A 23,231-nucleotide genomic window follows, 5' to 3' on the forward strand; every position below is an offset into this window, starting at 1 on the left:
AATGTATAAATTAATACCTTAGTTACCATGAACACCATTAGTAAATTACACATTAGTTAACTGTTAATTAAGGGTTAGTTAATGCTTATTAAGCATTAACTAACCCTTAATTTAGTGACCCTTATTGTAAAGTGTGTTTTGTATTTTGACAACCTACTCAGGGCCAAATAAGATTATACAGTGTAAGTTAAATAGCTGGATATCAAGTTTGATGCCCATGCCCTTTATTTAGACTCCAGAGCAGTGGGAGGAAACAACTGTCCGAGCTCGGAGTGGAGCAGCATGTGTCGGCCATGTTGTGAGTACCACCTGATCCAGTGCCGCTGTCCGTCACAAGGCTCCCGGGTCGGATACACCGTTCCCTGCTGCCGCAACGCTCTGGACCAGTGTGACCCCTGCATCTTCCACCCAGGTACACGCTCACTTTCAACTCAGCTATTCCTTAAAGGGGTAATCCGTGAGATGCTTGATTTATTTTATTTTGGTCACATCTTTGGTGCATTGCTGTGGCGTTGCTGCACTGCACTTCCCAGAGATAACCTGTCAATCAAACAGTGTGGGCGGGGCTTGTATTTTCTGTTGATGCAGTTTGAGTTTCGGTAGGTGGCGCTCTTTTCTTTGTCTGTTAAGCCATGGTGGCTCTCACTGCTCATGCTAACTACCCAGTTCTTCTTCCATTTATTCCAAACAAGCCACTTGCATTAAACGCATTACTTCATGTGCACCAGAGGATTTTTTTCCTGGGAAAAACCTTCCTGACACCGGCTGTTTACTGACTATAGGTTGAATCACTATTATGTTATATCAACCAGTGATACAGAGTAGCAAAACTTATTGATATGAAAATATTGCCGATTAAATGTAAAGATCAATTTAAACATGGACACTCATTTTTGCCCATTCATCAACAGACTGCATATAGGAAGTGGTAGTACGTGACAAGTTTTTGTATTACAATAATAATGATCAAAACTCAACCCTGCCCTGCACTCTTCAGCAGGATCAATAGACCATCTTCCCTCAGCTCACCTCTGTCTGTCTCCCTGCCAGGTTGCAGTCTCTTTGAAAACTGCAAAACGTGCCACAATGGAACATGGAAAGCCAATGACGACTTCTTCGTCAGAGGGAGATTTTGTACTGAATGTCGCCAAGGCTGGAGTGGAGGGGACTGTAAGAGTGAGTTGCATATTCCTGTCGTTTGATGAAGGCCTTTTGATGCTATAGAATAATATTCTGAATCTAGCTATATCTATAAAATAATCATTATGTAAGTGGATGTGGCACCATAGCTGACATGATAAAATGATTATCATAAATAATTGTAAACAATTCCTTTAGAAGTGGCTAATAACCTGCTACTGCATGACGAAGTGTGCAAGTTATGGTAATGAAGAAGAGTTAGTTACATGGCATGTTATTTGCATGTGGCCTTCCAATATGTGTAACATGGTTAAGGAACGAATACATTTTGCTTAGCACATTTGAATTAGATAGGCTGTATAATTTTACTAATGCTTCACTAAAGGAAGTGTTATGCATTGAACAAGCAATACGTGGAATCAAAATTCTATACAAATTGTGATTATTCTCCAACACACAAAGCTATTACTTGTGAGGATATTTCATTCACTTACACTCATTCTATAAACTTCACCTAATGCCAACCCTAGCCCTTATCCTAATTTCAGTCTAACCCAAATTCTAACTATAACCCCTAACCCTGGTCCCTTTTTGTAGTGAGGACTGACAAGACTCACTTTTTTTTTACAGTCTTTATATTCTTGTGCTCTTTTGGTCCTCTCAAAAACACACATACCTGCAAATGGTAATTTAAAATGTTATATGACTGGCTGGATCATGCATGGGAGAAACCTTCCTGACATCTCATCATTTTTCATCAAGTTATCTGCCCTTTTGCACATTACTGATCCCAACTTGAAACAGCAAACAAAAATCAGTGTTCAATTCAACTGTGATGAGTTATCTTTCACAGGAATGTGCGCTTACTATGTGAAAATAATTACAACTGTCTTGTGGTTAGCATGTGGAGGAGTCATTCAGCGGTCTCAGGGTCTCGTGGCCCTGGAAAGTTACCCAACCAACGCCCGGTGTGAATGGAGAGTGCAGGTGCAGCGGGGCCACAGCATCGAGCTTCGGTGGGTCCCTTCAAAGCTTTCAAGTCAAATCCTTTACCTGGAAAGAAAAGCAATGTTCCAAACAAGAAATGAAAAATATTCTCTAGAGCAGTCTCAAACCATGTGAGAGTCTGCAGGTTTTCGTTCCAACCAAAGACTACACCGAAAACCTGCAGACTCTCAACTCTCCATGGCACTCGGTTTGAGACCCCAGCTCTATGTTTTGTTTTTGTCTGGATATCAGCTTCTGGATATCGGTTTTCCACTGCAATCTGCTCTATTGGGGATCAACTCTGCACCGGTCTCTCATCTGAGGACGAGGTTAAAGCGGGGTGGATATACAGCAGTTAGGCAGTCCTACATGAGGCATGAGAAGCCCAGATACCAGGCTTGTTGTAAACACAACTTCTGTGCTCAGAAGACAAGTGTTCAGATCCCATCAGCTATGTGAGACAACACTTAAAGGATAAATTCTGCGATTTTGGACCTATATATAATTTGTCTCTTACATACCTACTCGAACTCGCAGACAATACTGACTCGAGAGTCAGCTGTCAGAAGAAATAACAAGCTCCGTTGCCTCTTGCTGCTAACAGTGAGTCTAAACGGGGTTTGTCAAAATATCTCCAAAAAATCCAGTCTGTGAAAACGATATGGAGACCGACCAACATATTTCTATCCACAGCAGGAAAGCAGCAGCACCGCACCATTTCCACTCAGTGTATCGTCTTCTACCAAACTCTACTGTTTACAATGTGACCTGACTGTCCAAAATTAGATCACTCTGCCATTAACAACCTGCCTACAGCAGAGAAAAAATTGTTCTGTGATTTCCTGATTAGTGAAAGTGTGCAGAATGTGTGCAGAATGGAGGAACTGAGCTCTCAGCTCTCAGCTCTCAGCTCTCAGCTCCCCTGTGGAGCCACGAATGGCTTTTTTGGAGATATTTTGACAAACCCATTTGGACTCATTGTTAGAGGCAAGAGGCAACAGGAGCTCGCCGTTTCAACTGACAGCTGACTCCAGAGTCACTATTTTCTGCAGGTCCAAGTACTACAGGTATGTAAGAGACAAATTATATCTAGGTCCAAAACCACCAAACTTATCCTTTAAGTGTTTCATATTGTTTTGAAAAAATAATTTAAAGAAAAGCTTCTGTTTGGTTGCATTGCAGGTTTCAAATGATCAGTCTGGAGCCTGACCACAACTGTCGTTATGACTACATCGAGCTGCGCGATGGCGACAGTCTGAGCTCCCCTGTGATTGGCCGGTTCTGTGGGGATCAGCCGCCTCCTCCAGTAAAAAGCTCCAGGAACGTCCTGCACATCCTGTTTGTCTCAGATGGCTACAACAATTTTGATGGCTTTGTTCTGACTTTTCAGGAGAGTTCAGGCAGGTATAATAATTGTTAACGATGCGAATGGCACATTTTTGTTTAAATATCATTGCTACAGTTCTTATTATGTAAAAATTTGAAAATGTTATGGTTTCTTTAAACACACAAAAAACACACGCACAAACATACAGTATATACTGTATATATGTAATGTGGTGGTAAAGAATCACCTGATGCATTGCAGAAGATGTTTTCCTCAGTGGAATTCATTTAGAGGGATATTGTCCTGTTTATAACATAATAACTTGTTCGAGAAAAAGAAAAAGAAAATAAGCGCTCATTCTTTTTTTTATTGGGGTAATATGTTGCTTTGTTTGATCTGTATGTTGAGGAGTGACACATAAATAAACATTATCTATCTATCTATCTATCTATCTATCTATCTATCTATCTATCTATCTATCTATCTATTTGTCTATGTATCTTCATATTTTTGGGTCATGTGACATTCAAATTGAAACTTTTTTTGCCTGCATCTTTTTTCTGATGTGTGAGATATTGGTATACAAGTATTCAGAAAACTTTGACATACAGTGTATATATATATATATATATATGTATGAGATATATGTCATGATGCAGATGATGATGATATGTAGTTTTATGCTACTCTGCTCTCTGTCAACGCAGTGTGCAGCCCCTCCCCCTGTCTCCATGGTACCTGCTTCCTGGACCCTCTTCACTCGTTCCACTGTGTGTGTGCAGCGGGGTTCACAGGGCCGCGGTGTGAGAAAACCGGTCAGTGACACACTCTCTCTTACACTCTCCACTCTCTAATAGGCCTCTTTGAACCCATCCCCAATTACGTATCTAACTTGCATCCCTATTTTCCTTCCTTTTCCCTTACAGACTTATCTACTAACTTGACGACATGGTATTTGTCTACAGCTGTTAGGTCCTTGAATGGATGTTAGGGGGTTCTAGGGAAAATATGTGTAAAAGTTACTTCAATAAAAGAAAGAACTGAGAGTTAAATTAATCTATCATACACTTAAAGGAATAGTTCTCCCAAAAATGAAAATTCTGTCATTATCTACTCACCCTCATGCCAGCTGAAGCACAGGTTTCTTTGTCCACATAACACACCCGGAGGTTGCCAGCACAACTCCATAACATCTGAAGTCAGTGGGGACCGGTTGTTTAGAGTTCCAAAAAGAGCAAAAAATGACCATAAAGTTACTCCATACAGCGCATGCAGCATAATCCAAGTCTTCTGAAGCCAAACAACCGCACTGAGTGGAAGAGACCGATATTTACCACTACCATTATTTAGCACAGATCTTCACTACTGTGGAGGACCACAAGTGTCACGGAAATAGTAATAAAGCATTTCATTAATTAATAACTAATTGTACAATAAAAATATTAATAAATGTGTTTACAAATTAATTTATTAATCTGTGAATATATAGACTAAATTATAAAGTAATTCATTATTTGATATTTTAATGGGCAATAAAAAGAGGAATTATAAAAAGAATTTACAAATGAAATATTAATCCATCAATAAATAGTTCAAATTAAAAAGGGATTTACAAAAACAACCATAAAACAGTCAATAAGTACATCATTTAAAAATACATTAATGAATTCAGAAATGAAATAATGGAATTTAAAAATCTATTTGAAAATGCAATTTAAAAAGAGAAATAAATAACTGGATTCACAAATTGAATTAAGAATACAGATTTTAATCAGGCATTTAAAAGGGCAATTTCCTTTACCATTTGCATTTCCATTTCCCCGCTGCTTTTCCTTTTCCTATTAGCTATTCGATTTGCTTAGTCATTTAGCTTCTCCTTTTAGCCTCTCCATTTAGCCTTTCCGTGACACTTTGGGCCTTGTGCTGGTAAAACAAGGTAAAACAATGCAAATTAGCTATGGGATGTAACAAGCTCTCTGATTAGCTATCACCTGGCATGTCATATGCAGACGTATGACATGGATGTGGGATGGAGAAGGTAACCCTAACCCCCACTTAGATAATGACAGAATTTAAATTATTTACACTATTCCTTTAATTATGGCTTCCACTTATCAAACACCTCTACACAGTAAAATACCATTCATGCAAAAGATATGCATCACTGCCAACCCAGAAACCTTTGATAGCATCGGAATGATGCCTGATATATTCCAATATAGGTGACTTGGACTCGAGTCACAATTTCAATTGCTTGAGACTTGACTTGATGCATGAAGAGAAGACTTGAGACTTGACTTGACTTGGGTTCTGGTGACTTGGGACTTGACTTTGACTTGTACTCTGAGGACTTGAAAAGGTTTCTAAAGTCTTGACTTGAGATCTTGTGTTTGTGTAAATGACTTAGATTGAAAGTGATGAGATTTGTTGTTTAAATTCTGTTTTCTGAATTTGTATGGAATGATTGAATTTATTGAAGTTGAAACTGATTATAGAAATCAAACTCTTGATGCTCTTACCACGTTTTTTATCCTATTAAAACCATATTGCATTGAAAAGTCCTAGATATTTAGTTAGACTCTTGATTTGTTCTGACTTGACTTGGTGTTCTACATTTAGACTTGAGACTTGACTTGAGACTTGTGCCTCAAGACTTGAGACTGACTTGGGACTCGAGCAAAGTTGGTCACACCTCTGCATTATACTGTAATATACTTTTTCAATCTATCACAGCCAGAAAATGTCTCCACAGCTCCAGCTATCGAGAGTCGAGCCTGTGAGCCTCCGGAGGAGCCGGTGAATGGTTACATCCTGCCAGTTCATGGACCGGGGCAGGAGCTCATATCTGTACGCTACCAGTGCCACCCGCCTCACACACTGACTGGCACCCAGCAAAGGACCTGTCTGCCTAATGGCACTTGGAGTGGCTTAGTGCCCACTTGTGCTAAAGGTAGTTTTTGTTGTTTTTACCAGGTGGTTTCTGCTTTGTTTTTGGTGTTTCTGTACCAGACAAATAATGTATTTATGGTAGCGAGCTTGAGCCATTATCTTTTAGCTTCTCTGTGTGTCAATGTCCATCATGTCTTTGTTCTTCTCTTCTCTTCTCTTCTCTTCTCTTACTTTGTCTTCTCCTCTTCTCTCCTCTCCTCTCCTCCTCTTCTCTGCTTCTCAGCTGTCTTCCTCTCCCGTTTTTCCTCTCTTTACCTCATGTCACCTCACTTCTCTCATCTCTTATTTTTCTCTTGTCTTGTCTTGTCTTGTCTTGTCTTGTCTTCTCTTACTCTACTTACTCTCTCCACTCTGTCTCTCTCTCTCTCTCTCTCACACACACACGCACACGCACACACACGCACACATATACACACACAGGCCATGTAAGCAGGGCCCGGTGTGCCCCTCCACCCAAAGTGCTTAACGGCTACTACAGACCTGCTCCTGACACGGTTGGAGGTACCGAGACGATTGAGTTCTTCTGTAAAAACTCCTACATTCTGAGTGGAAACCACCAGAGTACCTGCCTCTCCAATGCATCCTGGAGCAGCAGGCCGCCCAAGTGTGTGAGAGGTACTTGTTTTCAAAAATACATTACGGCTGGGAACACACTATTAGGCACCAAGGAGCTTACTTTTTCCATTTCAACGCCATGTGGGGACTGCTGAAAATGTTTCTGACGCATTACTCACACTGTTTGTTTATCTAACACTCCAATTTACCTGGCAGATGACCTGTTTTGATTGATTTGGGAAATTGCATGATGAGTGTACAGTAACCCAGGCTGTTTGTTTCTAAATGTGGCTCAGTAATGGTTTTGAATTATTCATTATTATTAACATGGCTCTTTAATTTGTACTCTTTACTCTTACAGGTTATGCATAGCCTAGCTATAGGTCTCCCTCAGTGACTTTCTCATTTGCTCACACAAGCTGATTCTGGTGCACTAATAATCACCTGATTGATTTGCCTCTGCAGCCTGTCGAGAGCCCAAAGTGTCTGAGCTTGTGAGACAGAGGGTTGTGAAGCCACCTCTCATATCAAGGTAGGCTGCGACATTGTATTGTGTGTATTTATATGATTTTTAGCCCACTGAACCAATTACCAAGCAAGTTGAACAAATAAATGTAAATATGGTTCATTTTTCCATTGGGACCCGAGAGACTGCAGGTTTCCATCCCAACCAAACATTGAAGGGGAGGATGGGGTAGGTGGGTAAGATGAGCAACCCCTTGTATCTAGGCAACTGTACACAAAATTAATCATGTGATCATAGATTAAGAAAAGTAATTAATTTCCCTGAATCTGCCCCTGAAACTGAACTAGTGGCATACTGGTAAGACACTAGTGAAATGACTGGGACTTACCCTCAACTTGGGGTAAATTGTGCCAAAAGACCAACTTTTTTAATGTGTCATACTTCTAAAACAGTATTAGCTACAGAAAATGTTTTAATTTCCATGAATGCCCAGCAACCTTAAGTATACATAACAGTTATTCTTTGAAGTAGGTACTCATTTATTTTGCTGTAGTAGCTCAAAATGCAAACCGTGCCTTATTTTACACTTGTTCTCCCCTACTAACCTACGAACCAGAGAGAGAGAACTAATCAGTGAAATCAACTGCTGTAGTGTTTCTTTGGGATGAATACCTGCAGACTCTTGGGCCATTCAAGTGCATGTATATAAAGAGCCGTTACAATAAACACTGTCACTTTGCCACAGGGAGAGTCCAGACCAAAGACTCCACCTCTCCTCCAGGTATAAGGTATACGACTTGCTGGTACCCGGTTTCATCCCACATGTATCGGATAAGCAGCCGGAAACGGAAGACACCACCTCGGACGAGCTTCCTCGTGGTTTTCACCAACTCTACACAAGCATTGAGTACAGGTGTGCCTCCCCGCTCTACCAGCACAGCGGCAGCTCCCGTCGCACCTGTCTGAAGACCGGCAGGTGGAGCGGGCGTCATGTCTCCTGTTCACCAGGTGAGAGCAGCAGCGGTTCAGACCCGGTGTCAAGTGACGGACCATGTCACCCTGGTTGCTTGCCACAATGAAATGAAAAAAGAATATATACCTATTTAACAATAAATGCCAAGAAATGTACAAAAATTTGTTATAGTCTTGTATTTTTATATCAAAACCACATTACATTTACTTCCTGGAAAACAGTGCATCTGTCTCTGTACTGCTCTACCAGTAGTCATAAAAATTCCAACCAATAAAACATCAAAGATTTTCTCTCTCTAATTGACATCCCATTGGTTTACACTTTTGAATTATCCCTCCCTGCCCCAACATCCGGTTTCAACAGGAAATACATCAATTTAAGGAAGCAAGATGCTCTCAAAATGCTGTTTCATTGTGACTTTAAGAATAAAAGCTGCACCAGGCTCATAGACATTTGTGTCCTCCTTTATGTCTGATGCTGTAGTCAACAAAGTGTGTTGCAGAGCTTTCTCTCTGTAAAGAAAATAACAAATAATATACAAAAATAAAAACATAAAAAACGAAGAGCTAACCGTGATAAACTGATTCAGTATTCCTTAGAAATTACATCATTCAAGCATGTTTTTTCACTCTCTAAAGATTTTAACAAATGTTGTGTAGGCCTAAAAAATCTGAGATATGAAATGCCATTTCCTTTTTTAACCTCCCTCTCTCACTTGCTCTCTTTCTGACACATTCTTCCTCCTCTCCCACTCTTCCACTTTCCTCCACAGTGTGTGGCAAATTTGCCGCTTTCAGCACACACAAGCTCACGGACACTCGGTGGCCGTGGCACGCCGCCATTTATATCCGCTCACCTCCCGATCACAGCGGCGACACCCGGAGGGGCCGTGTCCTGAGCGTGTCCGACCAGCAGGGGGCCTCAGAGGAGTCTGGGTTCTGGCACCTGGCCTGCAGCGGGGCTTTACTCACCCAGCGCAGCGTCCTGCTCCCCGCTCACTGTGTGGCACAGAAGGACAGGCGGCAGCCGCTCAGCCCGGCCCATGTGAAAGTGGTCATGGGAATACAGTACCAGACATCCCAGGATCAGACGAAAAGCCCGCAGCACCTCCGGGTATAAAACCTCCCACCGAGCAGAAACCCCCTGCTTCGGCTGCTAGAGCCCAGTGCCAAAATCCCTGATGCTTCTTATATTTTTGTCCTTAATTAGTTGAATCCGTAGAACAGTGAATCTAGAATAGTTTCACTGTGGTGGTTTGGTAGTCCAACCACATTATCAAAACAACATGCATCATATAATGTATCTAATAGGATTTCAGCTGTAAAAGGGAAGCTTATATCAGTCTCCTCAGTAATGGTTGTACATCTTGGCTGTCATGATTTCACACGTTTTACTTGAAAAAGAGTTGTGCACTCACAGCTAAAATATGATTAATTGGTTGTTAAATGTTTTGAAGACCCACAGCACCAACTGAGGTCCAGTCTGTGGGAGGAGTGATAATTAAGTGATTAAAAAAACTGACCTGTGATTCCTTCATACCAAAAGGGAATGGCCAAATTAGAATGAATCCACATCATTGACTGATTGTTAAATGTCTTGTTAGTAGTCTACCAAACAGAAGATGCGATGCTGAAGCAATTATCTTAAGAAAGGAATCTGAATCTTCCAAACAGCTCTAATCTCCTGATAGATTTTTGTTTTGGTTTTGGATGAAGCGAGTGCCCATGCTCATGAGTAATTGGTGCTGGAAGAAATCCTGGGGCATTTAGTTGTGCACTTACAGCTTTGCCAAGGTCCTGCCAGACCTGAGTACAAATATGTTTGACTGAAGTTTGAAATATTTGAGCAACTGGAGGCGTACTGCATTGATCTTGACAGACGTTTCAGCAGCGTCAAAAGTGGGCACATCAACTGAAACAAGATCAAGCTTTCTCAAGTATTCATGTGCTATTTTGCCTGCTAGGCTGCCAGTTGCATCCATTTTCACTCACGCTTATGTTTCTCTCTTTCTGCCTCACCAGGTTTCAAATATCGTAGTGCATCCGGATTTTTACTCCGCACAGGACTCCGATCTGGCTGTGCTCAAGCTAGCGGACAAGGCCAAGATCAGTGAGCGTGTGTTGCCAGTTTGTCTACCCACAATGCAAGGTGGAGAGGTGACCGCCCAGGAGGCCTATACTGCAAGATGGATGGTAGCACAAGACCAGAAGCGCCCGAGCCACTCCACCCACTCAGGCCAGACTAAACTTGTGGAGTTGGGTGATGTTGCGCAATGTGAAAGAGAGTTTGCTCAAAGAGGAACACATACCACAGTGATTAGTGACAATGTACTGTGTGTCATTAGGAAACCTTCCAGTCCTGGCAGCCCTTGTCCTGGTGTTATCCCAGGCATCACAGTCATACCATCTGTGGCTTCCTCCACAAGCAGCGCTTTGTCAAGTCATGAGACTCAGGAAGCCTCCAGCGCTGTCTGGCAGCTGCATGGTTTGGAGAGTTTCAACTATGAGGAAAGGGACTGCCATGAGAGAGAGACTTACACAGGTCAGACACGAATAGCCAACTTCCGAGACTGGATAGAGGAAAACATAAAGTAGATATCTTTAGTAATATCTGCTGTAAACCAGATTTCCAGCTACTTTCACCTTAAACGTTCATTTATTTGTTACTGCAGTCAGTTTGCGCCATCAGGATTTCAACGATTTCAAAGCACAGAGATCTATTAAGGGAGAAGACGTGTTTTGTACCAGGTGCTATCAATGTCATTATTACCATATGATGTGTGATCTGTTGTGTACATGTTGTTGTACTGTATGTATTTGCACCATTTCAATCATGTGAGCTGCAGAAAAGATTTTCCTCTGTGTGGACATTGAATCTAACATTCAAGAATTAAGTGTTGTAACTGTGTTTTAAGTGCAATGCTATTGCATTGTAGCTGACCTCTCTGCTAAGGCTGTCTTAATTTCAAACACGTCACCATGAGTTGGTTGAAATACACAGCAACGCTATTTGTCTGCACATTCACCTGAGTGGCGTCTGAATCACTTCCTTTGACAATCTTCCTTTGGGCATCTTTAATCGCAAGGAAGAAGTTTGTATTTTTTTTTTTTTTTTTTTTTTCAAATGTAAATATAATAAAATAATTTCAAATGTAATAATACATTTAGGTGGCAGGGTGACCTAGTGTTTATAATAATAATAATAATACTAAACTTTATAAAGCGCTTTTGGAAGTTACTATGTGCTTTACAGAAGACATGATAAAACAGGTTTGTACCTGTTTTATAGGGTTAGGGTTATGACTGATGATTAAGAAGGAAAGTTAAAGAATAAAATAGATATAGGGATAGGGATGGGACGATACATTCAAATTAAATATATCACAATACAAAAATGTGACAATATGTATCGTGGGGCAGAAAAATTAATTGCGATATTAGCTACATTTTGGCTTACCCAACACAATTTCACAAGCCAATGCCATTGCTAGAAAGATTTGTGGCTCAGAAATAAACAAAATTCTGCACAGTCACACTTTGTTGCCATTGAACTTTTATTTATTCCATCATGTATTGAATTGTATCATGAGATACGCACATCGTCACATCCCTATAGTGTTTGAAGAGACTGGATTTCACCACCTGCCTTGGCAAGCATCCACCCTGCTGAAGTGTCTTTGAGCAAATCACTGAATCTCTAGCAGCTCTATAGGGGAGTCGTCATGAAAGTGATCCTGTGACCTTTGACCTTGCCTGGAGCGGGGAATGTGAAAGAGAATTTCCTTACAGGGATGAGTCATGATCTGCAAAGTAAAACATGTATGTGCAGGTAATGCAACAGTTCACTTTGCAAACTTGATTTAAATTCATAGTATGTATATTTAACTCAAATTTCAACCGAAGCAATAATATGTTTTATTTGGTTGATATAAAGCGTTCTAACATCCAAATAGGTCATCATTGAGAACGTGCTGAAAAAATCTCTGCACATGCGAGTCATAGCTCGGCATGCATGTCGGAGCGCCGCATGAGTTCACGTGCATGGCAGTAAAGCATGTACAGGCCATGTACATGTTCATCTGTTAAAGTAAATATGTGCGTGTGTGTGTCTGCGGTGCGTTTGCATGTGAGGTTCTGCGTTCGTGAGTTTCCCTGCAGACTGTCCAACGTGCTGTCATTGAGAAACACACTGAGAGGATTTGCTAAACTTAGCTCTTACTCCTGAGACGCAGACACCCTCTGTGCTCTCCGCAGCTTTGCTCAGGACACCTTTTAAGCCCGGCCAATTAAACAATGAGTGGCACAGTCGTTCGTCCCTGCAACTTGCACGCCGCGTTACCAGGATAAAGCAGAGAATGAATGGCAACCCAAGTTCTATATTTCTCACGTCAAAATGACTTGGCAATTGCAGAAGTAAAGACTAGAAAATGCTGAAGACTGGATTTTTATTGACAATTCTGCTGCACACCCAAAAATAGAAATGAGACCACATCAGTAAACATCAGTAAATGTCATCAATGTAAATACAATTCATTCAAAGCTGGTATTGTTCATTTTTGCAATATTGCCCTGTACCTCTGGCCTTAATGTTTTGCAATAGAGGCGGGCTCCATGTTAATGTATGATGTCATGATGCTAAAAACAGTGGGGGTGAATGTCTGCTAATTTATTACTCTTTAGCTAAGAAAACAACCCCCTCTGCCCCCCACACCCCCCAACCCCCGATACCTGCTGCACACCAGAGAGGAGGTACTGACCTCTCATCTCCAATCCCCACCCTTTTGTGTGTGTGTGTATCTGTGTGCACATTGCGTATGTGTGTGTGTGCAGTAAAGACTGTGTGTGTGTGTGTGTGTGTGTGTCTGTTTGGTGTTGCAAGGGGGAGGTGCAAGGATTTCCATGTCTTACAGCAGGGGAAGCGTAGGAACCTGCTGCAACACCTGAATGATTTCTCTCCCAAAACTCATTTTAATATATTCAAAGATAGCATATTTACAGCAAATGTTGACTCTGTTTTGATTTTACGGACATTTGAAAGAAACTGCCATTTTCTCCAAGGAAGAAAGCCGACAAATTTAAAGAATGCAAGGCTTCCACAGGTGAGCACCTTTCACTTAATATGCAAGGACACCAATGCTGGATAATCACACATTATCCTATCTTCAAAAGGAGATTTTTGGATGCATAACGGGTACAAATTATTTAGAATGTAAAGCAGAGCAATCCTGTCTGGCATATGAAAAGTACAGATATTCACTTGGTACTGACCTTAACTAAATCTTCATAGTGTCATACAGTTTGTTGGTGGGGCAGGAGTTCCTAGACGTTCCCCTGGGCCTCGTGTTGAGGATGGTTGCTAGTTCAGTCATAAGAAGTAGCTGTGAAAGTGATAAGTTGTTACAGTGGTGTCGGTGTGGTGACCCAGATCCAAGCATACCTGATCATAACATGGCTGGTGCTGCGCTCGCTTATAAACTCACTCCTACTCCGCATTCCTCTGTAAATGCTTCACATCAAGCCAGGGTTTTGGCAAAATGCCTGCCAGTGAAAATCATCAGTGCACAAACAATTTAAGTCCCAGAATATTTGAGTTGGTCCATTTCCACTTGAAGTATCTGTCACCTACTGTAGATTCTAAGGTTAATGACATTCATTTGAGACGCTCTGTTGAGCACTGCAGTACATCTCAGGACAGGAATAGCTGCACTTCAACTAAATTATTTTTATGGAAGTGAGAATTTCCCAAAGCAATGCAACCTTAAACTATTGCCCCTGTGCCACTGTGTATCAGTATAAATATGAGGTACTGTGAAATTCACCCTCACCCCCCTCCCCAACCCTAGATTAAGCTGAAACATAGCTGGACCACTCAAACACAAGAGGATGCAGTTGAGATTCAAAATAATTCCCCAAAGGAATATAAATCCTGACTAAAATTAACCATATGGGTTGTATTCTCATTTCTCTTGTAAGCAGACTTGAATTAGAAACAGAATCACAAAGGAGTGTGTAGACCATAATAATAATTTTGACATCCATCCTTTTGAGGAAAAACACTTCCAAAAACTTTTGAGGAAATGCAGTAGAATAAAACAATGCATTATGTGCTTATTTCATTTTTGTTATTGTGTCATTTTAGATCACTGTTGATGGTGCACGGTGAAGGGAGAGATGGGATCGTCATCAAAACAGGATCAGCAGACATGCATCAAGATGCCAATTCGCGCTTCTCTGATATTTACCCGTGAGAACACTCACTTTTTATGCCTTATTGTGTCTTGTTTTTTCCCCTCCGCTGCATTCTTTCATTTTATTCCTCCTAAAGCCTCCTAAATTCTTAAATGATGCCGTCTGTTCAAACACTGTTGCCCCACTGCTAGCTTCGTCTACGCTTTGATTTATTGGACTTTACGTCAAAGTTGTGGGCTGCAATGAGAGTTGTTTATGTTGAACTGAGGTAAAACAAGCCCATATTTTGATTTATGAAACGTCTTATGTGCATTTGCAAAAAAAACAAACAAAAAAACCCCCCAAGTTCATATCAAACTCTGCAAAAATATATGTGAACATCATGAATATTAATTGGGCAAAATAAATCCTGGTTTAGGTTTTTTAATTTGGTTTTCTCTGCCAACAAAGGTGGAAGGAGGTTGTGTTTTCACCCATCTGTCTGTTTTTTACCAACATATCTCAAGAAGTAACAGACGATGATGGAATTTGATGGACAGATGGACAGCCCAAGGATCAGTTCATCAGTAGATTTTGGTGATGATCCAGATCTGGGATGGTTAGCCGAAACTATTATGCTGCATTCATGGACTGGTGGGAAGGTCTAACATCCAGGACTTCCAAGTCAGCTGCTAAACAGCGTTGCGTTCACATGCTGTTTTTTTGGAAAATCAATCCCAGAAGACAAATGATAAAAACTATTACAGAGGCTTCAGCTTTGCAATTTGGAAAACTGTCTAATTGTCTGTTGACTAATCAAAATAATTTTCCAATTCTCCATTTCATTTCACAAATAAATTAATGAATTAATAAATCCACAAAATAAAGACCGACCTCATCTACATAGTTAGTTATAAAAAAAAACACCCACTACAGTCGAGCCTGTTCTCTCTGAATCAAGCCACTGTCAAGGCACATGCAATTTGTTGCAATTGTTGTTATACAACTCTGATTGTGCTGCTCCATATCATGTTAGGTCGAATGCAGCAGGGATCTTGGCTGCAGCTTTTTCAAAGGAAATCTAAAACATCACATTGTTCTTCAAAATTCAAATCATGTGCACACTTCTGCTTGGTCCTATGAAAGGAATAAAAACACTCAAGTAATGCTTTCCTGGGTGTTAGGTTGAATCGGTACTCTTGGTCTATCAGGGTTGGAACTGAATTTCAACTTTTACTTGCAGGTAAAAAAGACATTTATTGAGGCCAACCACTGCAACTGCGAATGTGCTTTTAAGTATTTTTGCTTGTTATTGAGAATATTCATGATCACCACTTGAAGTTCATATTGTCATGGCCACAGCTATGCAAGTGCAAACTGACATCCTGTGTGGGCCACAAGACGTAGGTCACTTGCCTCAGTAAATAGCGGTTTCACCTGCAAACTGAAGTGCCTTGGTGTCTGTCTTTTGTATTAAGAGTAATACTTACAAAATAATACAAACGTGACACTCAATATTTTTGAGCCGTTTATGGGTCAAGACTCCAAATGGGAAATCTAAATCCCTACCGCTAAAATTACACTAATCACTGGATGCTCAATGCGCCTGTTTGAAGGGCTTCTTGACAGGTGAGGCCTTTTTCAATTCAGTGATTTCAAGAGTAATTGACTCCTTTAGTTTTCTTGGTGAATAGACTGGAATATTAATAAACTGTAGAAGAGAGTGGTGATTGCTCTCTGTACCATCTTGTTTTTGTAGTTATACTACTGCGTTGCTGCGACTAGGAAGGGAAAAAAAACAGACAACCCTCACCCTCACCCTCCAAATGAATAGCTTGGTCAGTTAACATTATTCTGGTATTGTTCATTTTTCATGGTCTTTTATTCATACAATGAATGGTATCTTTTATTCATACAATGAATAAAATATACCATTCAAAGACCATGAAAAATGAAAAATGAACAATGCCAGGTTGCACGGTTGCCACAGATGAAGCCATAAATGTCAATGTGCATGGTGACAATTACTTTTGAAATCACTGAGTTCAAAAAGGCCTCAGTGCCACAGACATTTTATGGCTTCATCTGCTGCAGTTGGGACAGAGGCTCTCCTGAAATTCTGGGTTGTTGGTGTGGCACTCATGGGACTTTCAGAGACCTATTAATCCTTACAGTTATTAATCCTTACAGTTATTAATCCTTACAGTTATTAATCCTTACCGTTTCGGGGCTCTGAGTTACCAACAAATAGTCAGTTTACCCACTGACTGACCCCCTAGGTTGTGGTATCCTTAGACTAAATCTCCCTTCTGTGCAATTAAGGGACTTTGTGTAAAGCATCCATGTGCCTGTGTTATGTAACAGGGGTTAGTGCATGCTGGGAATTGTATTTTTTTTTTTTATTGGATGTACATAGATAGGTGTAAAAACTCATGAGGAAGCATGGAATACTCTTTTCCACGTGGCCAGTATGATTCTCTGGGCGAGATGTATGGTATTCACATTGCTGTGAGTCAAATAAGTATGATGACTTCTCTTATGACATTTAGGACAGGTAAGTTGTTGAACCTGAGAGGCTAGAGTAGCTCAAGATCAGTAGCAAGTATGAACAGTCTAACTAACAAAAGGATGAAACCAACTAACTGTGATTTATGGAGATGTCTTCCAATATGCCATAGCTATCGTCTTGTTTTGTGAGTAAGTGTGTCTGATCCATGTCGGTGTGTATGTGTGCTGGATTAGGATGGCTCAGGACAGATTAGTTAATTATAGACACCTGCTGTCTAAGCGTGGTGTGTGTTGTCAGGTGGTGCAGCATGAGGTCGGCTTGGTGAAGAGGGCAGAAAAGGCGGAGCAAGGTGTGGAGTTGCATGAGCAAGGGACAAATGGTTTGCCATGTGACCTTAGATTGTCTCACTTTCCCTGTCCAAGGACTGAGAGCCACTCAGACATGGATAGCCTCACAAACACGCTTCACAGATAGAAGATATCACTGGCTCTCAACCCTTAACCCCCAGTAACATGGATGCAGGGAAAATAGACCCAGGAACACTGTGTTCCAGTAGTCATTTTGTCTGGAAACAGAAAGTGGGCACTCAATCCTCTTCTGTTTCTGATTGAGCAATACTATGACGTTTTCATCATAAGGGAAAAAATTGTACAAGTTGTCATGATGGCTAAATAGCATCATGGCCACCTCAATCATAAGTGCTAAATTGTACTGTGGCTACAACCACATCATTAGCCCCCTTTCCACTGAAGGCCAAAAGCCCAAGAACTTCGGCCCAGGAACTCTAGCCTGGAAAGCACTGGGCTAAATTTGTTAAAGTGTTTCCACTGAGCAACCTGGTCCCTGCGTAACCATGACAACTAAATTACACAACTGCTTGTCATCAAACATGGCAGACAATGCTGCTGTCAAATGTACCATATAATCGTTAACATTAGTTTTAATTACTTTTTGGGAAGTTTTAAAAAAGAAGAAGGTTGCAGGATGAGGCTAACATCATTCACATAAAAAAACAAAGTGTCATCGTTGGGCAGTGATTTAAACGCCTACTGAAGGTGTTCAAGTACAAAAAACAACTGCCTTGCCTGTGTTTCCTTTAACATTAGTCCTTTACTACTGTGTGTGTCAAACTTGGAAAGCGAGTGATAGTAATTGTGGTATTTTCTAGACAGCTAAATAAGGCCAATGTTGGTTTTAATATATGGTATCAGGCTAAAAAGTTGTTTTCTATGTGTTTTTCTATGTGTAGCAAGATGTATTTTTTTTCTAAGATAGCAGCTGAAAGTAATGCAGATTTAAGAATTAACATACCTAGTTTCTAACAGGTAGATGCTCATTAATGTAGGAATGGCTGCACTCAGTTACAGACGTTACTAAGCAACAAACCCAACAGACCAGTCCTGTTTTGGCCTAGGCCAACCCAGTGGAAACTGGTCAGGAACTCTGGAACTAAGTTCACGCACCAGGCTTGGCCCTCAGTGGAAAGGGGGCTATTGAACCATGGTCACCCCATCATAAGAGACCAAATGTTACCATGGCAACACCGTCATATGACTACAAAGTACCATGGGTACCTCTCACTTGACTAAATAGCACCTTGGTTGTTCCACTGCATTCAATTAAATTCAAGGCCTAACTGTTCCTACGCTCTGCATCTCTGCAGTAGGAGTAGTAACATGGAGAGCAGGAGAGCAGAATAAGAATTACTGTTATTCTTATTATTGGCATACAACAGACATGTAATTTTGAAAATTGTGGAAAGTTAATAATTTCCGCCATTCAAAACTCAATTCATCTCAATCTCAAGCGATCTTCGACAAAGATAAAGCACGGAATTGACAGAACCTACTTGCATGCTGCAACCTCCATTCAAAGCCAGCAGAAATGAAAAACAAATCCGGCCGGATATCAGCTATATTTAGTGTTTGGGTAAATTATGTGATCTAACTCAACAAACTGTTGAGGAAACAAATACATTCAGTTGTTAAGTTTTGCTCTTGTAAGCAACTTTTATTTTGGGTAAATGGGTTCTCCCTGAAGCTTAGTCTGCAAGTTATTGTTTACTGTGAACTTCTCACTTGCCATACAACAGCAAGCAGAGATTAGGCCTTAAATTTATCTGGTTCACATATTAATGAGGGATGCAAATGAACCCCGGCACAACCCACTTAATATTACAATCATGCCACGTTCACCTTGTCTGCATAATGCATAAGGTTACTCATGATCTGAAGATCTTTCATTTGTGCATTGCATGTAATATGCAGGAGTGGCAGTTGTTAGTAGTAGCACTGAGTTAATGCTAAACTCTGTACAGAATAGCAAAAAAACAGGACACATATGAGCACCCATTTTAAAATGTGTAACCTAAAACAAAACTATCATAGAAAAAGCAGACTCGAGAAAATAAAAGTTTCATTTTTCAAGGAAAACTGCCACAATAGCAATTCTGATGAAAGATGCTTATTCTCTGCAACAACAGATCACTTTTCTGTTAGTAATGTCTAGATCATCTTTCCTCAGTCTACATCTTCTTCTCTTTCAATGTCAGTGAGCTTGTGATCAACGGTGCCTGTGTGCACATCTTTGTTGACAACAGTAACACAAGGTCACACTTAAACCATCATGATACATCGACTACTGTGTGATAAATTGATTGTGAGCTTCTGACATTGATAACGGCTAACGGAGAACGGAGCTTGTACAAAATCCAAGCTCAACAAACCTGTGAATTTATTTGTTAGTGCAGCATATGAACACTTAAATAATAGGGTTAGGACCATTCCTGCATTTCCCTGATGAATGCACACGCAGGGTTTTCTTTTTAATTCTCTCATTCATCACAGCCAAATAGTTGCTTGAAATAACACAAACATCTTTGTGTTTGTATTTGCATCTGATCGAAGACACCCATCACTTCATTCTGTGATCTGCAGACTTGCTTTCACTCATTCAGCACCTCCTGATTCTTGATCTGGCTGTGCATCAGAGGCATTTAAAGTCATTCTGTTTAGAAGGATTAGACAAAGAAGTAAAAAAAAAAAAGAAAAGAGCAACAAGGAGTTTCACTCGCTGCTTGCAGCTAAGCTGAGCATGTTGACTCCACCTTCTTCTCTGGGAGTCTCCAGCCAGACCTGCAGGTTAGTCAGTTCACCTTTCTACACACACCTGTAGCTGAATAAGCAGCCGTCTGTGACTGTGGATAACATTCATCGTCTTCCAGTTCGGGGTTTGCGTACATCGGATGCTGAGGAAGAGCCTCTTGGTCCCTGAACTCTTCTGCAGATTTTTAAGGTTTCCGGAGCCCCTTCTAAGGGGATAAAAAAACCTCTTGCACTTTTTTTGGGATTCTGACTGGATTTACAAATGGATGAGTTATGATTTTGTTAATTTTTTCACTGAAGCCCATGGCAGTGTAGTTACTTTCCACAAATACAATTTCAACCGCAAGCAACATACAAAACACCTGGTAAGCAATGTTAGAATACTCCAGTAACATGTAGTAATGTGACAGTAGTTTGTATGTTTGGTCAACTGGTATCAAAACAATGTTCAACAGCTTCTTTGCAGCTTTCCTGGTTCTTGGTTGGGGGGTGGAAGGTGCATCAGTGGTACAGTAACAGTTCTGCTCTGCTCTGTTCAGAAAGTAGTAAGGCTAAACTTCTGTCATTTTATATCATTAGTGATACCATGTTAGTGATGCATTAGTGCAGGAAGGATGTTGTCCTTCAGAATTGATCATCATTACTTCTTGGGAACAGCGTACTTGTACACTCGGTCCTGTTCTGATCTTTGATCCGTTTGCATCACTCCTGCAACTACATCTTAAGCAGAGGTCTTGATAACAGTAATAATTAAAAAAGAGGTCTTGATAATCACTAACCTAGAGGGGAGCTGGTGAGGTCCTTAATGATATTAGCAGACAGCATTTTTCTACTTGCAACAGAAAATATATCCTTCACCTCTTCAAACATTAATTTTGTTTGGAACCAAACTATCTATATAACTAATAATGCTCAGGCTTTCCCATTGATAACTTCTTATTGTTTTTTACCATTGGTCTTAAATGATTTGTTTCAGAGGTTTTGGAGCATTTAGTTGTGGAAAAACGTGATCTGAACACTGAAGCTTGGGAATCAAACCTGTAATCCTCTGTGTATAACCTTTGTGTAATAGACATTTGGCGTGTGGTGGTGACACCTTGACTTTTCATGGGAAGCCCCTTTGCTGTTACGTAACTCAATCACTTGTGTACTTGAGATGCTAATTTTATCCTCTTTAAAAGGCTTAAGTCTCATTAGTGCTGGAGCACAATGTATCAGACAGACCTGATTGACTTGGCAGTTGTTCGATTCCCAACTTCTAACTGCTCCCTTGCATGTCTTATGTTGAAGGGAATTTAAATAATAAATCATCCAATATGTTTTTGAAGACATAAAGGAAAGCTCATTCAGTTTCCTCTGTCTTCAAACACCATCTATAATTACAACTTTTTCTCAACTTTCTACAGAAAATTGTCCTCTGGAAATATAAATGCAGCATTGCAAAAGCTCAACCCATGATTTTTGTGGCGAGTCAATTTAGTGCTTCTCATTTTATGTATAGATGTAAGAAATAATTTGCCAGGTGGTCAAGTCACAAAGGTCAGCTCAGACTCTTGATCTGGGACAAAGTGACAGCAATGCTCAGGACACGGGAGTGTCCGAATGACAGGGGCATTCACTGTTGCATAACTGTGCACGTCTGTGCTCTGCGGGGGATTTAAAGGCTGCACGGGGGAGAGCTGATCTTTAAGTCAAAGAGGCTTTAAACCAGACCACAACAAACCTGAGATACTTGTTGCTTCAGTGACGTGATGATGCAGTAAGACGAAGGAATGGAGAGGAGGATGGATGAGGGGATCACTTGAAATCAAGGTCCGCAATCCCTAAGCAGCGAGATTACCAAGTGTATCAATCACTGGAGAAATCCTCAGACCACTTCAGTGTTTCTGACCACACAACATCAGCACAAGTCACGGACCACAATCTTCAAACAAAAAAATACTAGATAAATAGATACAATACTGCATGCAGGTTTAGTCGCTCAAGTTTCTGGTTCATGCTTTTTGCTTTTTGCTTAGATTCCCAACAAAAGCAGCAGTAGCAGAGGGGAGAATATGAGTAAGACGTGGTATTCTATTGGTTCAAGTTTTGCAAGTAAAACTGGAATAATGCTTTTTGAATAGACAATGCAGAATATAAACAGTTGCTTTGTGGATTCTTTGTTAATCACTTCTGGATGTCAGTCTGCTAATTATGGAAGGCCATCTGCAAACATTTTACAACGTTTCATGAATGCAGAATGCAGCGCACTCAGAATCTTAAAAGCCGTATTAGTCGTGTGCGTGTGCCTCCATTAATTGTTTAATGACACGATGAACAAATTAAAAAAAATACTAGTCTAGCATGCAATATTGTATAGCGTTTCCCACAATAAATTCAGACTTCTCAATCATCAGTGTGTATTTAAAGTTTGTAAGTGTAGACAAAGCCATATCATAATGGCAAAAGGCAAGTGTCATGCAGTAGCTTTGTGTGAAATGATCCTTTAAAGAGTTTTGGGATGTCTTCATGGCTCAGCAGGCTAAGTTGTGTATCATTTATTGAAGCCATTATGGGTTTGAATCTGGATAATCACCTTTGTTGCATGTTATTCTTCCTCTGTCCCTTCTTTCCTGATACTGTCCAATGCATACTTTCAAACTCTCCAATGCATACTTTCAAATAAGGTAGAAATGTCTTACTCTTTTAAAAAACAAAAACGTCAGAGGTTGATTCTCACTGATATACATTGAGTTTGAATGCTTAATACCTAAATACTTCTGTCAAAAACTCAGTCAGCTACATTCTGACTCTTAGTGTATCCCCATCTCTATTTTTCCAATATTCTTATTTTGTTTTGTTTTCTTCAACTTTGAGCTGTTTTCCAAATGTCAACTAGCAGAATTTCTTAATTCTTCTCTCAGCTGCATCTGGCTTTCATATTGTTTTGATGACTAAACAGTGGCTTTTGGAGAGAAATCTAAATCTGATCCATCCAGTACAACTAGTTTGTCAGTACTGTTTGTCAGTAATGAATCCCCCCTTGTCTTCCTTCCTTCTTTCAGTGGCAACAAA

At 40.4% G+C, this 23,231-nt stretch overlaps 1 protein-coding gene across 1 annotated transcript; it reads left to right on the plus strand.

Moving 5' to 3' along the window:
* Positions 1-232: 232 nt before the first annotated feature.
* pamr1a (peptidase domain containing associated with muscle regeneration 1a) lies at positions 233-10,991 on the plus strand (the record flags this gene model as incomplete). The annotated part of the gene is made up of 10 exons (XM_071547068.1): positions 233-412; positions 1,051-1,176; positions 2,042-2,156; positions 3,310-3,527; positions 6,213-6,416; positions 6,824-7,018; positions 7,424-7,490; positions 8,206-8,432; positions 9,170-9,510; positions 10,419-10,991. Coding segments are annotated over 10 exons (2,246 nt in total), but the record flags the coding sequence as incomplete, so codon positions are not given.
* Positions 10,992-23,231: the final 12,240 nt, after the last annotated feature.

The sequence above is a fragment of the Centroberyx affinis genome, unplaced genomic scaffold, assembly GCF_046629955.1.
Source record: "Centroberyx affinis isolate AG114_WGS23_722 - 3 ecotype Tasmania unplaced genomic scaffold, CSIRO-AGI_Caff_v1 ptg005644l_1, whole genome shotgun sequence".
Classification (NCBI taxonomy): domain Eukaryota; kingdom Metazoa; phylum Chordata; class Actinopteri; order Beryciformes; family Berycidae; genus Centroberyx; species Centroberyx affinis.